Source organism: Phaethon aethereus (assembly GCF_964289735.1).
Source record: "Phaethon aethereus genome assembly, chromosome: 4".
NCBI lineage: Eukaryota > Metazoa > Chordata > Aves > Phaethontiformes > Phaethontidae > Phaethon > Phaethon aethereus.
The window spans coordinates 76,264,240-76,281,018 of record NC_138578.1 but is presented as its reverse complement, the minus strand read 5'-3'; the positions used below and the strand labels follow the sequence as shown (position 1 = coordinate 76,281,018).

Here is a 16,779-nt window from a genome sequence, read left to right as displayed (position 1 = left end):
GACAATGAAGCCAGCGCAGAATATGCAACAGGGGAGTCTGCTCTCCCAAAGAGGCTGTGCTGTCCCTTCACCTGCCAAATCTGCCTCCAGCTCTGGGACAGGCTTGAGCATGGTCCAGGAAAGCACTGGCAATATTCATATTGAATTTCATGGGTGCTGTGCCTTGCAGACAGTGCAGAAACAGACCTGGAGTGTGTTCAATAGACCCTTACTGAAAGGGCACCCAAAATCCTGTACACCCCACTTTGGGTCACCCAGCCATAGACACATTTGGGTTCATCTTGAAATACATCCATCTCGGGATGTGTTTAGGAACTGAAGACTTTGGCATTTCTAATCCTGACTTTATCTATGCGGGTGATTTGGATGTAATTGCTTTTACTGGGGCTCAGGAGGGTTTCCTCCACGCCCGACCCTGCTGCCGGTAGGATCTGCTGGTCTTTTCTCTGTTTATTTGCCAGCTCTGAAACAGCTGATCTGATTCTGTTTCTGCTTCTGCCATCCACTGGATGAGAAATCGTTTCCTTGGGTTAGAAGACTAATGTCTCTGTTATTTTGAGAATGTCCCGATACCATCTCATCCAACTGTTAACGCTTTTTTTTACGATGTACGAACTCACACCTCTTATTTAAGCAAAGAACAGGCAGGGAGAAAACACCCGAAAACTTGAAGTGGAACTTTATACTGAAGTCAGATGCCGCGAAGGCCCGCCGTCTGTGCAGCAGCAGGCCTCAGAGCGCTACCCACAGAGGGGGTGCAGGATACAGCCCGTCTGGGCACCTCTGCTTGAAAACCGCTGCCCGTGCTGCGGAGGGGCCGTCGTGGAGCAGAGGGCAAGACGGTGTGAGCCGGGGCGGCAGAACCATGCCACCGACCGTAGCGCCTGATCCCGGGAGGCCTGGTAACCCTTCCCCGCAGGACGATACGGCCGCTTGGCAGGACCAGGCCCGGCACAGCTGGCACACAGGCTGGAGCAGCCCCCGGTGTCACCGACAGCCCTTTCTCCATGTCCCCCTGCCCACAGCCACCAAAGACCCGACTCGGAGCCCTGCTGCTGCCAGGGGCAAAGCTCCCGCTGCTTGCCGGAGACGCTGCTGTGGGGCAGCAGTGATGTCCACAAGCCGTTAGCGAGCTAACCCCACCGGCGTGACTTCATCATAAAGTTTCCCACTGCTGACTGTTCCTCTGATGGCAGCACGCCTTTGGGGGACAGAAAGCCAGTCCCACCGTGGCCCCTTCCTCTGGTCTATGTGCCTGTCCTGAAAGGAACAAGGGGAGAGCAACAGATGAGCTTTGCTGGTCCCCAAAAGGTCTTGCTAGCAAGTAGCCACTGCTGATGGGCTCATGCCATCACTCGCCCAGCTCAGCCACCTCTCTGGGCCAGACCTTCCAGCCTCTTCCCAACAGAACTAAGTTTTCATGAAATAATTATGCAGGTTTCTCTTGTGAGGCGTTTTCCCTGTGTGATGCCTTACCCCTGGGTGCCCTTCGAGTCCCTTGGTCCCTCAGGACAGGCACTGGTCCAGTGGAAGCCTTTGCTGGAGAAGCTGAATCAGCAAAGTGCAGCAAACCCCAGTCCTGCAGCCTTTGCACATCCGAGGCATCCAGCTACGTGGCATGGATGTGCGGGGAAAGCAAGATCTGGGTCAGAGGGACAGTGCAGACGCATGAAGATGCCTTCGACCTAGAGCAGTGGTTTTCAGCCTATGGGCTGGAAGCGCTTAGAAACCCCAGGGTTGCATCAAAAGGTAGTAAAATTACCCCAAAAAAGGCAAACTGAACTAATGTTTTAGCTACAGCCACAGGTGGAAAACCACTGGCCTAGGAGAGTCCCCTCACTGAAGTCATTCAGAAAATTGGTGTAGATGAGCAAGTCCTTCCCAAATTCCTTGTTTTGCATGTGTGTAGTTGTGTGGGGGCAGCTGCCCACCCCGTCCTGACTACTGTCTCTTGTCACCCCGCAGCCGAGGAGCTCATGGAAATGGATGACTCGGGCTCAGTGTACGCTGGCCTTCTCAGTTATGGCACTGGCTTTGTTCTCTTCGTCCTTGTGCTGGTCATTGTGATTATCTGCAGGATGAAAATGCCAAACAAAAAAGCCATGAACACCCCCACTGTACAGAAAGTCTCCAAATTTCCACTCAAGAGACAGGTAACAGAAAGTAGATACAAGATTCCTATTCCCCGCTATGGTCGCCCCCCACACCCTTTGAAATTTTCTCTAGATGAGAAGCTCTACCAGAAAAACATTGACCAAGAGAGACATATGTTGGTTGCAGTCTAGGAGTCTAACCCCCTTTTATTCATCTGTTCCTGTTCCAGTGGAGCAGTAGCTGGTGGCAGCTGACTCTGGTTCACGAGCAGCTCCCAAGCAGCCACGTTTCTGTCGCTCTTGTCCAGGAGGAGCTGGCAGTGCAGCCAGGGATGCCACAGAAAGCACATCTTGCAGGGGAACAGTTTAGTCCAGGCTCCCTGGTGGAGCAGGGTTTTGGGGAGCAACGATAACGTTTAATTGTCCTTGGTCCTGCTTTCACGGAGGTCACTGATGACTTGAACCAATCTCTTGGAGGCGGGAGAGGGTCCTTTCTCCATGCAGTTAGAAGTGCGCTGCCGCGTGTAATTGCAGAGAGGCAGGAGCACAAGGCACCGTGTAAAACCACATAGTGAAGGATAACGGATTTCAGGGCTTTGGCTGCAAGCTTGTGGTGGGCATTTTCAGGGCCAGGAATCACTCCATAGCCTGTACGTGCTATGGAGATGGAGACAGAACAACTGAATGTATTGTACCTCCTGCCTGCTTGAGGACACTGGCTGACCTGTCCCGCCTTTCCACCAGCTAAAAACCTGACCACAGGTGCCTAGATCAGTGCATTCCTGCACAGATGGAGGGAAGCGGGGGGAGCCAGATTCCCCATTTAGAAGTTACCAGAAAGGGGTCAGTGAGCAAAGATAGCTCAAACCCCCTCAGTGATTCATCTCGGGCACTGCCTGCCCTGGGAATACAGTTGGCAATAACACTTCATTTGCTCTACCCAAGCAGGTGTCATTGGAGTCCAACTCTTCCATGAATTCCAACACGCCCCTGGTCCGGATTACACGTCTTTCCTCCAGCGACGGGCCGATGCTGGCCAATGTCTCTGAGCTGGAACTGCCTCCTGATCCCAAGTGGGAATTGGCACGTTCTCGGTCAGTCAACGCCCCGGGTCAGGGTCCTCTTGCCTCCTGGGAGTGTCGCCACGCCGGTACCCACTAACGCGCCTGCTTGTTCCTCCCTCCAGCCTGACCTTGGGGAAGCCGCTCGGCGAGGGGTGTTTTGGCCAAGTGGTGATGGCAGAAGCGATTGGGATTGATAAGGACAAGCCAAACAAGGCCATCACAGTTGCTGTCAAGATGTTAAAAGGTATGGGGAGCCTACGGAGGGCAGAACAGCATAGTGCACTGGGATTTCCTCTCATTCCCTCTCTTTTTAGACAAACAGATACAATAGAAGAAAGCAAGAACAGCCTTTCTTCCCCTTCACCCACATAGCCTGAGGGTAAAGGCTGACTCCTTGGAGAGCACGTAAAAGTGCAAATCCTATCAGGAAGAGGGAATGGGAATTAACCCAGTTCTCTGCCAAGGGGTAATAGCATCCCTGAGAAGAAGGGGAACCCCCTTCACTTCTAGCCAACTCGGTGAATCAGCCCACTCCTTACTCCTCCCATAGCCAGCGCTGCCTCCTCTAGCAAAAGTTAATGCAAGAAGCTCAAGTGGAGTTTCCAGAAATTCAATTGACAAACTCCTCTGCCTGTTCTAGCAAAATCTTATGCCAGAAGCTCAAGTGGAGTTTGCACAAATTTGGTTGACAGGTTTCTTCTTTGTTGAAGAAACTCAGTCCCAAACTCCTGAGAGGTTAAAGGGAAGACAAAAATGAGATTCAACGGGCATCTCCAGATGAGTCTGTGTTTCCCATCCTTCCCCCACGCACAGTAACCACAGACAACGCACAGACAAAATCACCCTGAGGAGTTCAGCTGGAGCAAGCACGGCAGATGTTCCAACAGTGAGCAGTGCTGGTTTGAGGTTACATGGGGTGATATCTTTAAAAAAATAATATCTCTTATCAGAAAAAGATTAATTGAATTTACATATCCTTCAGTCCATTCTGAAGCTGTTTTTGGAAAATGGTCCCAAAGCAGACTTCTTTAATACTTATCAGGATGAAACGAAAAATGAAAAGTTTTCGTGATTTCCATATGAACATTACTCTCCATTTATCTGTGTTTTCTTCTTGAGCAAGTATTCTCATTTTTTTGGTGGTAGTAGTTTTTGTTTTTACTTTGATTCTTCTTCCCAATGTAGAATAAATACAAATACTGCATTATTTTGGGTACTGTTTCCCTATCAAAGCCCCACATGGCTATGCAGCAGTTGCATTAACTACTTCACAAAACACTTCCTTTCTTCCTGACCTTTTTTTTGCTTTCCTTTCTTGCTTTCTCCAGATGATGCCACAGACAAGGACCTTTCAGACCTGGTCTCTGAGATGGAAATGATGAAGATGATCGGGAAGCACAAAAACATTATTAACCTCCTCGGCGCTTGCACGCAGGATGGTATGTAGCAAAGCAGCCCGGTGCTCGCAGGGTGGTGGGAGGCTCAGATTTGACTGTCCCTTCTGTGTAATTAGTCACTGACTGCTCAGAATGTCCCAGATGAGGTTTTGGTGTTCAGCTGTTCCTCCACTGGATACTGATGGTGCTCTTTCTTGAAGGACCTCTCTATGTGTTGGTGGAATACGCGTCGAAGGGGAACTTGCGGGAATACCTCAGGGCACGTCGCCCACCTGGCATGGACTATTCCTTCGACACCTGCAAGCTACCCGAGGAGCAGCTGACATTTAAAGACCTGGTTTCCTGCGCCTACCAGGTGGCCCGTGGCATGGAGTACTTGGCGTCTCAGAAAGTGAGTTGAGAAACCTCACCTTGTGTGTTCAAAGGCATGCGATGCTCTGTGAGGGTGTGCATAGGACAACTCAAGCGAAGTGTTGCAGACTTCTCCCTTTAGAGACCAGGTTTTTCAGTATGAAGTGTCATGGGTTTTTTGCAGAAGGCTTCAGCCCTATGCAGAAGTTCCCGTGTGCCATCTGCATCCACAAACCAAGCAGCTGTACAGCCCTCGCTGTCACCTGCAGGCCTGTTAGCATCCCCAAAACACATACAAAAGCACAAGCAACCCAGACCTTGGTTCTGTTCCTCACTGTTTTAACCTCTACCACTCATAGAGTTAATTGGCTTTCAGATGTGCGATCCTGAGGCTTGGGCAGCAGTGGTGAGGGTGAGCATCACACCAAGTTGTGAGCTTCCACCATGGGAGATGTTACTTTAGACAACAGTCAGGAGCTGTGCACACCCCTGTCCCTCCCATCTCCCTTCTGAGATGCAGATCACCCACGAGGAAGGCAAGATCCTGGGTGTAGCTCACATACATGTTTGCAGCCGTCACCAGCTCGGTGGGAGTGGAGCTGGCAGTAGATTTGGCTCGATGCATGGCTGTGCCAGGATTCTCCCTTTACTGGCACTGAGCCAGCTGCTGCATTTGCTTACATCATACCCTCAGGTTAGTCCTGATTTACCCTGACATCAGCAAGTGGAGAATAAGGCTTTGGGTTCAGGAAACCGTGCACCAGTTGATGTGACCTCTTCTTACGGGCAGGGAGCACTATGGCAAGAGCAAGTCCAGCCTCAGGTGTCGGATGTGTTGGTCCTGTGACTGCAGTTCAGGGTGGATGGTTCATAGTGGCTTTAAACTCTGTTTCTGCACAGCGTAGGCTAATTTAGCTTATTTCTCAGCTAACAACTCTGATGTATTTTGGATGTATTTTGAACATCTTAATTTGAGGATTACTTTGCTTCAAACGTCAACGTGTACTCCGCTTCCTGAAGTAAGCAGGTCGGAAAGGCAGCTTCACATCCCCGTAGGCACCCACAGAAGAGGAGGGTTGGCTTTCTCATTTGTGCATCCCTTTTGGAGAGAGAAGACGCGTGGCTGTGTCAGCGCTGGGGCTGGCAATTAGGTGTTGCTAAGAGGTGGCTCCCACCGAGCATGCATGATGGGGCAGTGACACAGAAAGCGAGGAGTTAAGCAGTGCCCAAAGCTTTATGAGGTTGGGAGTCAATGAAACAGCAGCTCATAAACCACACGGTGCTGTTGGTTCCAGGCGCGAGCAGCTAACAAGCCCTTATTTATTGACTTGCTCACCTTTCACAGTGCATTCATCGCGACTTGGCAGCCAGGAACGTGTTAGTCACTGAAGACAATGTGATGAAAATAGCTGATTTTGGCCTCGCTAGAGACGTTCACAACATTGACTATTACAAGAAAACCACCAATGTAAGTACAGAGCTGCCAAGCACGTGCAGTTCTCCTTCTGGCAGGGAATGCGGCCATCCCTGCAGCAAGTTGCCCTTGTCCCACATCTCCCTTTCTAGAGGGGCTTAGGAGGAAGAAATCTGTCAATGGCCTCACCTAGTGAGAGGCTATACCCAGGAGTCCACCCACCATCCATTTTCTACCTGGCAGATACTGGTGGTGCAAGCAGTGTCTCAGCTCTGCCAAGAATGCCCTAGACTAAGAGAAACCAAGGTTTTGACCAAAGGGGAATGGAGCCCTTTCCACTGTGCTCCACTGCTGTTCATAAAGGTCCCAAGGAGCCAACTTGTGTCCCACCAGAGCCCTTGACAGAGGAATGTTATTTTTTGTTTGTCTAGAGCTTTCATGCATGGCTTTCATGCATTTTTTTCTTTTCTTTACAACTGAGCTCCTTGACTCCACTGCCAAGGGTGAGAAGATGGTCCCAGCCAAGGGCTGAGTCCTGGAGCCGTTTGTATTTTCTGTAGAGATGAATTCAGGAATGAAGGGCTAAAGACAATCTGTGTCATGATTGAAAGACCTGCAGCAGATGCTGAGCTCTGAGCAGTCCATGAGACATCTCTCCCCATCACTGTCACGCTGCAAAGGACAAAGCATGTTCCAGTGCTCTGTAGCAAAAGAGCAAAAACCACAATTACAACACAGTGTGGAGATGGCAGTGGAAGAGGTCAAGGGTATTGCAGAACCTGAGGGCCTTGCAACTGCAAGGGGTCTAAATATCCAGGCACAAAGCCCACCATGCCATACTGATAATTTCCAATATCATATCAGAAATCTCTCTTAATTGCCAGTATTTCTTATATATAAATGAATAAAAATTCTTGGGAATTTAATACCAAATGAGATGGATTTCCCCTGCTTGAACTGTGTTGGACAGCTGAGAGCGTAATCCCATTTGTGCATCCTGCCTATGTCCCGTCTCTAATTGTCTCCCCCAGAGAGACAGTGGGTCAGGAGAGGACAAAGCCCTCCCATAGCCAATTTTTGCCTCAAACACAAAACAGTCCTTTCTCACTCCCTCCAGGGGCCAAGGAAGGCCCAAAAGAATTACGATTAATCTAGTCTCTCCAATCTCATATTTCTCATATGTGACAGCCCCTGTTTATGACCCTGATGTAGGATGTTCCCCTGGAAACCTGAGATCAGGCCTCCCCCTTTAGCCTCCAGCGCGGGATCAGGATTTAATTCATAGAGGATCTGGGCATTCCCTTCACTCTTCGAAGTTTCCCTTCCAGTTCAGCCTAAGCAGGGTTTGGACTTTGAGTCAAACTGCTTCTTCCAACCAAAGAGATTGGATGGAAAGTCTTGTCCTATGCTCTGCTGCAGAACTAGTTGCATTTAGGAGCAATGGATGCTGTTCCCATGCAAGGATTTAGATGCTCTGATATGTTAAACCTGCCTTGGCAGTGAAATACAGTCCTCTGTGGAGCGCATTTACTGCAAAGATGGTCAGCGAAGATCCAGGGATCAAATGCTCTAATCTGTTTATATGTGGGCACTACTGCTTTGCCCAGTGACCGGGAAGGCAGATGTGGTTGTTAATGAAAATGTTTCATACTGGATTAGAAAAGAAGATTCAGATGGTGCCGTTGTGGCTGGGGGAATATGCTGATGTGATGTTCCCATTGTCTTCCTAATTACAGGGTCGGCTGCCTGTGAAATGGATGGCTCCAGAAGCCTTGTTTGACCGGGTCTATACTCACCAGAGCGATGTGTAAGCATACCCGCACTTTTTAAAAAAACTTAAATGATGGGGATGTCAGCACCTATAGTATCTTAGAGGCAAATGTAGTGCTAAGCACGAGCAGGGCTCGTTCGCTGCTGCGGTGCCTGGGGATGCAAAAGCAGATGAATCTATTCCAAGTTGCAGCTTTGCACACATGGTTTTATTTAAACTGTTATCTAGTTGCTTTCATCTGAGGATCTCTAGTGAGTTGCTGCAAAATTATTGGAAGGCAGGCAGGTATTTCTTGTCCAGTTTATGGATGAGAGGATTCATCCTGAAGTCAAAAAAAAAAAAAAAAAAGGAAGCAAAAAAAAATTACCCTTGGCTTCTTCCGTGCTTTGCCCCAGACAGTTATGCCTCAGTTGAGTATGTGGGATGAGCTTGACATATTCTGTCCAATGTTAGTAGAGTTGATCAGAGAATATTCCACAAACATGTTCTTGGATTAATTTTGCTGCTTCGTTTATTTGCCTTTATTATTCCTAAATCCTGTCTTGTCCGTTTTGGTGCCTCTGCACGGTAAGCAAACAGCAGAGCTCGCCTTAACATGTAAATCTGTATCACGTCTGAACTTTGCAAGGGCTAAAGTACCTCAGCATGCACACTGGCTTTCTTATTTCAATATTTGTTGGATAATGGCATTTATACAGTAATTCAGCAGCCTGCCTGCCTGCTCCTCCAGGCTCAGCACTTGCAATTGGACAAATGAGTCTTTCTATTTCTGTATTTTTCACATATTTTGGCTTTTATTGATCTTAAATCATAGTTTCCATGCTTAGGTAATGCTGCAGCAGGCATGACAGATAAATCAAAGCTGGAGGATGGGAGAGCAAGCGTGCGTGAAAGGGGAACAGAGACAGATAATCCCTGTTTGTAAAAAAGAAAACGAAGAAGGCAAAAGATATTTTTGAAAAAGAGGACTTTTAACCAGAGCACAGCTGTGGGACTGGAGTGTGTGACATTAGTGCTCCACTGATTTTTGTTGGGGTATTTTTCTCCCAGCTTGGCCAGTGAAATGAGTGTTGTAACAAGCAAGTTTTGGTATCAGCTTGCACAATTAGTGGCCTGTGGTTCCAAGCCTGCAATTCAGTGAAGCTGTGCATGAATAATTTGATTTGTTCCATTCAGTGGAGCTGGTGGAAGACCTAACAAAGAGCTGGGGGTAATAGATGGGCTGTCACCTATCTGATTAAATGCTCATTTCAATTTCAGACTTGGTGCCTGGGATTTCTTTGCTATTGAGTTGGATCAGCAGAGATCTCCAAGTAACTAGTAAAAATGGCCTAGGCAATTAGTCATGCTATTGATGACTTTGTTAGCTATGCATCGCTGCACAGAAATAAAGCCTATCAGGGGGAGGGAATATGGGGGCGGGGGGGGGTGGAAAAAAACCTCATTGAATTTTAAAGATCTTTCTTTGGTTTCCAGCTGGTCTTTTGGAGTGCTACTATGGGAGATCTTCACTTTGGGAGGGTCTCCGTACCCGGGAATTCCCGTTGAGGAACTCTTCAAACTCTTGAAGGAAGGCCATCGGATGGACAAACCCGCAAACTGCACCCATGACCTGTGAGTGTGTGGTGAGGTGTGATCTCCCCTCCTCAGCCCCCTTCCCTCCGTGGCCAAATGCCACTTTGGGCCATGGTTCAGGCTGGTGGGACATCCCTGCCGTGCGACTGTGGGGCTGGCAGCAGGTGGGTTCACCCATCCTGCTGTGTTCTGGCTCAGCCCATGACTGCCGGGCAGCATAACGTGCCTGCCCTTGTTTGGTGGGTGGCGGTTGGGGATGAAGCTCTACTGTGTCATTTTTAGGACTGTTCCTCCTCCTGCTTCAAGAGCATGGACATGCATGAGGTGATAGTAACAAGGAGCGTGGTACCACAAAACCCTCCTCCCCCAAGCTGGCTACGCAGCGAGGCCACCATGGCTGAGGTTGCATTGGCCATAGCTGTCCTCTCAGGCAATTTGGGGGTGGGTGGGCAGGCAGGTGGGTGCTGCTTAGCCCCACCATGGGTGACGGTCCCCTCTCCCCTCATGCAGGTACATGATCATGCGGGAGTGCTGGCACGCCGTCCCCTCGCAGCGTCCTACCTTCAAGCAGCTGGTGGAAGACCTGGACAGGGTCCTCACGGTGACGTCCACCGACGTGAGTGTGGTGGGGTGGGTGCGGGGAGGGGTCCCTCAGTCACTCGGTGGCACCCCGCATTGATGGGTCTGTTGCCCTGGCAGGAGTACCTGGACCTCTCGGTGCCCTTTGAGCAGTACTCGCCGGCTGGCCAGGACACCCATAGCACCTGCTCCTCGGGGGACGACTCGGTCTTTGCACATGACCTGCTGCCCGACGAGCCCTGCCTGCCCAAGCACCCCCCCTGCAACGGAGTCATCCGGACGTGAGGACACCCGGGGCAGACAGACGGACGGATGGACAGGCGGGCAGTGTGCCCACAGGGGCGCAAGGGTGGGGCGCCAAGGATGAAACCGTAGTGAAGGATCTTCCAGTGGAGCGGCGTGGTGGTGCCCGGAGATTGGTGGTGTTGAGCTGTTCAGGGTAAAAAGAAAAAAATTAACTTTTTTTTTTCTTTCTTTTTTTTTTTCCTGTTTGCTGTATAAAAAGTCAAGAAGCACTGTTTGGCCTGAAGGAACTAATCTCTTGCCAAGATGATCTATCATATATGATTTTTTTTTATTTCTTTTTTATTTTTGTGTGGGTTTTTTTTTTACTAAGCAGAATGTTGAACCTGGGGGGTGCTGACCTCTGAGCCTCCATGCTTGTGTTTCGAGTGCCAGAGTAACCGTTCTGTGCCTGCAATACGAAGAGAAAAAAAAATCTTCCTTTTTAAAAAAAAAAAAAACCACAAACAAAAAAAGAGTGTAAAGAATGTAGAAATTCTTTGCTTATGCAATCTGTACATGAACCTTTTTGGTGGAGCTGAAAAGCCACGTTGCCTGCAGGGATTCATATATTTATAAAAATATCTATATTTTTGTTGTCGTCGTTTTTATAGCTTCATGATCGTATTACCCAGCTACATAGAAGGAATCCTTTTTGGAAGAAAAAAAAAAAAGTAAAATGCAAATCATCATGGAGAAAGGAAAAAAAAAAATATAAAAAGAGACAGTCAAGTCATCTGAAACGGCGGCGCTTTGGCCGGGCTCAGCGGCTGCCGGCCCTTGCGTTAGGCTGGGAGCGCCGGGGCCGCGCCGGGGCGGGAGCAGACCCCACCCAGCGGCGGCCGTGGGGGTCCCCGGGCAGGAGAGCACCAGCCATCCGAGAGCAGCGGGGGACCTGGCTCCTGGGGGCCCACACAGCGTCTCAAGCCACATCCCAACCTTTGGGAGCAGCCTTTTTGGGGAAGAAACTCTCGCTTTTCGGGGTTTGCCTAGTTTTGCTTGCCAAGGGTGAGTGGGAGGGGAGCAGCTCCTCCATCCACCCCTCGATGCCAGCGGTTTGGCTCCATCTATGTGCAGTGACTCGGAGAAAGAAGTTACGGGTACCTGTAGGCAAGAGCCTTTAACTTATATCAAAAAGGTTTATTCCAGAGAATCTGTGTATATACCTATAAATATATCCTGTATATATATAAATAAATATATTAAAAAAAAAAGAATGTATAATACTAATGCAACATGAAGCAGTACTGAGAGAGAGTCTCAAAATATGAGCATTGCAATCTAGGATATACTGATCTGGGCGAAAGAAAAGATTTTGTTTGTTTGTTTTATATCTTCACAGTTTTGTTTTAAAAATTGTACCTTAACATGTATATTTGTAAAGTTATTTATAGACATTAACATAACTGTTCATTGGTTTAAATAGCGTAGCGTTACTGTAAACTTTAAATTTCACCAAGCTTAAGGGTGGTTTTTTTAACTTATTAAAAATGGAGAAAAAATATATTAATCAAGTTTTTCTTTTGTGTTTATGGGAAATATTGAAAGAATGTATAGGTGTACAGTCCTTTAACAAATTACATTTAATGTTATAAATATATATATATGTATTCATTAAAAAAATATTAGTTTATCCTGGATTGCAGTGAGCAAAGGTAAGTTTATTTTTCAATAGGTCACCAGTGGTTAAAACCAAACAAATAGCAGCAGAGAGATGATTTTTACATATTTCAGAAAAACAGGGCCAAGAATTCTTCCATCAGTTTAACCACTGTGCATTAAGGGGGCGTGGGTGTTTATTTTTCTATTTTCAAATGAAGGTATTCTTTGTGGTCGTCTTAATAACAAGTATGCAGCAAAGCAAAATGTTGACTTTGGATGATGCGGGGCAATTTTATTTTTTTTTCCCCTTTGCCAGTACCGTTGTGTTTTGGGCTTCAGAAATACCATGTGAGCAAAATAGCCAGAAGAGTGACGCTGCTTGCAGGAGAGATGCAATGACTGCGTATTTCTTTTGCATCCAGCACTTTGGAAAATGCCACTGGTGGCTGATTTTCTGGGTTTAACATGCTGGGCTGTTTTGTTCCTCAGTGTCAGACGGCTGCTTAAAAGCACAGGAGCGAAGTAGGGGAATTTTAGCATGGATCAAGCTGACAAGGGGGGAGATTTGGGCTGGGGTTTTTTTGTGGGTGGGATTTTTTTTTTGTCCAGAAGACTTTCTGTACTACCGGGAAGAGGCAAGGCAAATTGCATCTTGAATTCTTTCCATTTTTCTCTGGTGCATATTACATATCAATGTTTCAGAATAACAGGATGACAGCATCTCATATTAAGTTTTTTTTTTTCTTCTTAGAGCCACAAAATCCTTATCCTAAAATAAATAATTTATAGTTTGAGGTTACTTCAATGGAAGTTTGAGAAGGTAGATTTCTATAGGTTTTTGTTTTGTTGGAATAAAAAAAGAATTTTTTGGTATTTTCTTACAAATGTCTGCTAATTGTGTACATTCCAAGTACTCGAAGCGTTGAGTTTTCCTGTACTGAAAAAAGAAAATGTACAAAACTGTGCATGATTTCAAATGTTACTAGATATTATAAATATATATATAATTTATTGAGTTTTTACAAGATGTATCTGTTGTAGACTTGTTGACTTTAACATTTCTTATTCAATGCTTATATAGTTTTATAGCCTGGACTATTATCTTTAAAAGCTTAAAAAAATTTAAAATTCCAATTTTGTTACATTTTATACCGTTGATGTTACAATCCACAGGTTTGCATAGCGTGATTTTTTCAATGAGCAACTCTGTTCAGTTTATTTTAATACTGTATTTCTGTGCCTGACAGCCGCAGCTGTCGAAGGTGTGAGATGAACACTAAATAAAACTATTCTGCTTTTGTTAACATGGCAAACTTACTTTTACAAAAAAAAAATAAACAAGTTCTTAAATTTTGGGGTTTATTCCCAGTTGTGAGGGTCCTTTGCAAAACCAAGCCTCCTAGGCGCTGGGATTTGTAGCGCCAGGAGGGTTTATTTTTTACGGCGCTGCTTTGCGAGTCCTGGCCAGCACAGGTTTCGTATTCATAATAAATTTATAACAGTTTTGGATCAAGGGCAGTATTGTTAGTGGGTACATTTACAGCCGCGCAAGCCGATGGGTGCGTGCGGGTATAGAGGATTTAACCCCCGTTCTCGGACAGGATTAAGCACATAGCAGTAGCGCAAGGGCAGGAACGGCTCAAGAAACCTCCTGGGGATTTCATCCAGACCGGGATGCCTCGCACCACGGTCGGGTGGTGCTCAGAACGTTGCATTTGGCCCAGCAGATGCTGGTGGAGGTGCAAGGTCCACGAGAGGAGCCCACCGCTAGGAAAGGGGCAAGTTGGGTGCATCAGAGTGGGCACCCAGTGCCTGGTGGGATGGGCACAAGGGACCTCATCCCGCCCGGCTCCCAGGGGGCAAGGGGAGCCCAAGTTTGGCTTTGGCTTGCGCAGGGTGAGCAAGGTTGCTCAGTAAATCCTTGCTGAGCCGGTAGCAGACGGGACGCGGGGAGGTGTTGCAGCCTGGGAAACGTTGAGCCAGTCCTGCCAGCACTTCCATATAATATTACCGGGTTCCCACAAGTGATCCCGTTGAACTGCATCTTGGACACCGCGATTTTTGCGTGCAAGTTTATCTACCTCCATACAGCCTGCCTACAGTAGCAGGCATTTGTAGTTTTAGGTAGCTGGGCATGGGATTGCGTGCATCGGAGCAGGTTACATCTGCGGCACAGGGCCTGGCACCACCACTGTTCCATCCTAATAGATTTTTAAAAATAAATAAAATTACTTGGGTTTTAGGTCATTTCCTTGCCATGGTAAGGAGAAAAAACATTCTTTTAGCACTACTAAGATGCATGGCATTGGGGGAGAAGTCTTGCTACCTGAAATGGGTCATTTCCATGCTTTAAGGACACACTGACGGCCAGCCCCGAGCCCTGCCCCAGCAAGATGATCCCTGGCCGTCCAGGGCTGCAGTCGGAGCACAGCTAAGTATCCTTCTGCTGGCTCACATGCAGATGGCTTCATCATAGCAGGGTGGCGAGGATGTCGTGCACCATTTGCCGCCCGGACTTCAAAAGCAGGAGTGGGATGGGTCGTTCCGCAGTTAGCTGCAGTGTGTAGCAGCTTTATAGCTGCCCCCCAAAAGTCCTCCAAGCACATAGAGAGCACAGAAGTCAAAGTCTCAAAGAGGCAAGACTCTGTCCCAGCACAGGGGTGACCCATGCATGGAGCTGGCGTGATGTTTGCTTTCCCTCTTGGGTTTCGTGATGTCATTCTTCCTCTGCTGACCTTCACCCGCGGCAGTGTTTGCTTGTGGGTTAGGGAGGAGGCAGTAGTATTTCACTTTAGTTGCCCTACAATGCAGCCAGTCCTTAGCCGAGGATGAACATTTGGCTGCAGCATGTGATGGGCATCGGGCAACGTGCAAAACAATCTCAAGGAACGTTTGCGAAGCTGCAGAGCTGGGCTGCATCACTGAGTGAACGTCCCACCACGGCTCATCCTCCCCTTCGGTGGCCGCTGCCTTGCACCCAAACCGTATGCCCTTTCCACATGAAAGAGGTATTTTTCAAAGCAGAACAGATGTCTTTTTTCCTCTGTGGGTGACTACACAAACAGGGCCTTGCACTGGCCCCTGTGACCTGTTTCATAGCAACGTTCAAACAAATTACTAAAATAGTGATTTATGTTTTTTAATGTTTTCCCATTGGTCAGGGCTCCACGGTGAGACAGGGAGGATTTGGCAAAAGGAAGAGAAGTCTGAAGCCCTGCAGGTGTCAGTAAGAGATGGCAACTAGAACTAAAACAGCAAAGTTTCCCAGTGGCCAGCGCCATTTAAAACTCTTGAAGGATGTGTCTCCTGGTGGTGGACTCCTCTGAGCCAGTTCATCCCCCCCAAGAGGCTACATAACCTGCAGAAAGGGAATATGGAAACATAGGTTGTGTTGGTATGAAAAAGGAATATAAAATGTGAGTGATGGATTTGCTCAACACCGCAGAGTTACTAGCAATGGGAAGACATGAGGGAATAGCCAGAGGAGATGCCAGGACATGAAGTTGGCTTTCTAGAGCTTCATGGCCCAGGACCATAGGCTCACCAAAAGACGGGGAAGGGATTTGTCACTGTTACCTGTACCCTCTCCTTCTTCCACTTTCTCAGCCATGCTAGCTCTAAGCATGGTTTCACTTTCTCATGCCTTTCATCACCATCATGTCATTTTTCACAAACAGCATCTCAGGTGTGGGCAATATGTCAAGCAGAAGAAGAAGTGTTGTGCCCTGCCCCAACAAGATTATTACCTAAAACTAGGAAAGAAATGAGTGTCCTACCATGCGGTGATACAACCGGCTCTGAGCCTGCAGGGACATTTGTGCCCACATGCACCACCGTGTGATCAGCTCCCCTGGCTGGTGCCCACCAAAGACCAGACCATAGCCATTGCACCTCTCCCAGGCCCTCTGGGGGCTGTCTGGCAGCATGCCAGAGCAGGGGATGGGAAAGGAAAGTATGCAAGGAGAAGAATATGCAAGTGGGATTGGCCCAAGAATGATTTTGCTGAAGGCCAAAGTCTGCATGCCATCACCCACCGACTATGGCTTACTGCAGATTTCTCAGCAGTGCGGACAAAAGTGGCTTTGCCATCAAGGAAGAAGGACCCCAGCTGGGAGGGGAGACCAAGGAGAAGGGGCAGAGTCAGTTGCATCTTCCACTTGGTTGGAAGATGCAACACAGTAGGCATTGGGCACCAAACTCAAAACAGTGAAAAGCAAGGGGAAGTGTGGCACCAGCAGAGTTAGGTACCTCCACACCTCCATGGCACTGGGATGCACTCCCTATGCATTTGGCTGGAAAATCAGGTCACACAAACTAAAACTGATGCTGGGCAGAACAAGATAGCACCATGGATAATCAGCACACGGCCTCTCCAGTGATAACACACCCTGTATAGCTGTTATTACTGGCGTTTAGCTAAATGCCAGGCACTCTCGCCTCTGGGGCTGCCTCACCACCCACTGCATGCTCCCGGGGCATGCTAGACTGAGACGGGGGTGGAAAGTGGTACCACTGCCTTACATCAAAGGTAGGCACTGCATTTGCGTTCAGTCCACCTGAGCCAAAGTCAACGTGGATGACAGGGTAATCAGAGACTTCCAGATGTTAGAGACTGTATTAAAGAGCAGGTTGAAAGCAGGGGTGGTGAAAC

At 48.0% G+C, this 16,779-nt stretch overlaps 1 protein-coding gene across 2 annotated transcripts in view; it reads left to right on the top strand.

The window, feature by feature from the left end:
- FGFR3 (fibroblast growth factor receptor 3) overlaps positions 1-11,247 on the top strand; it is a 55,237-nt gene extending 43,990 nt beyond the window's left edge. The window contains exons 8-17 of one of the 2 annotated variants that reach the window (XM_081999350.1): positions 1,966-2,153; positions 3,039-3,187; positions 3,280-3,401; positions 4,486-4,596; positions 4,755-4,945; positions 6,251-6,373; positions 8,056-8,126; positions 9,567-9,704; positions 10,176-10,281; positions 10,365-11,247. In XM_081999350.1, coding sequence (XP_081855476.1) covers positions 1,966-2,153; positions 3,039-3,187; positions 3,280-3,401; positions 4,486-4,596; positions 4,755-4,945; positions 6,251-6,373; positions 8,056-8,126; positions 9,567-9,704; positions 10,176-10,281; positions 10,365-10,529 — 1,364 coding nt within the window. In that variant the 3' untranslated portion in view covers positions 10,530-11,247. The remainder of the gene's footprint in view (positions 1-1,965; positions 2,154-3,038; positions 3,188-3,279; positions 3,402-4,485; positions 4,597-4,754; positions 4,946-6,250; positions 6,374-8,055; positions 8,127-9,566; positions 9,705-10,175; positions 10,282-10,364) is intronic. The other variant, XM_081999351.1, reaches the window with a different exon arrangement.
- Positions 11,248-16,779: the final 5,532 nt, after the last annotated feature.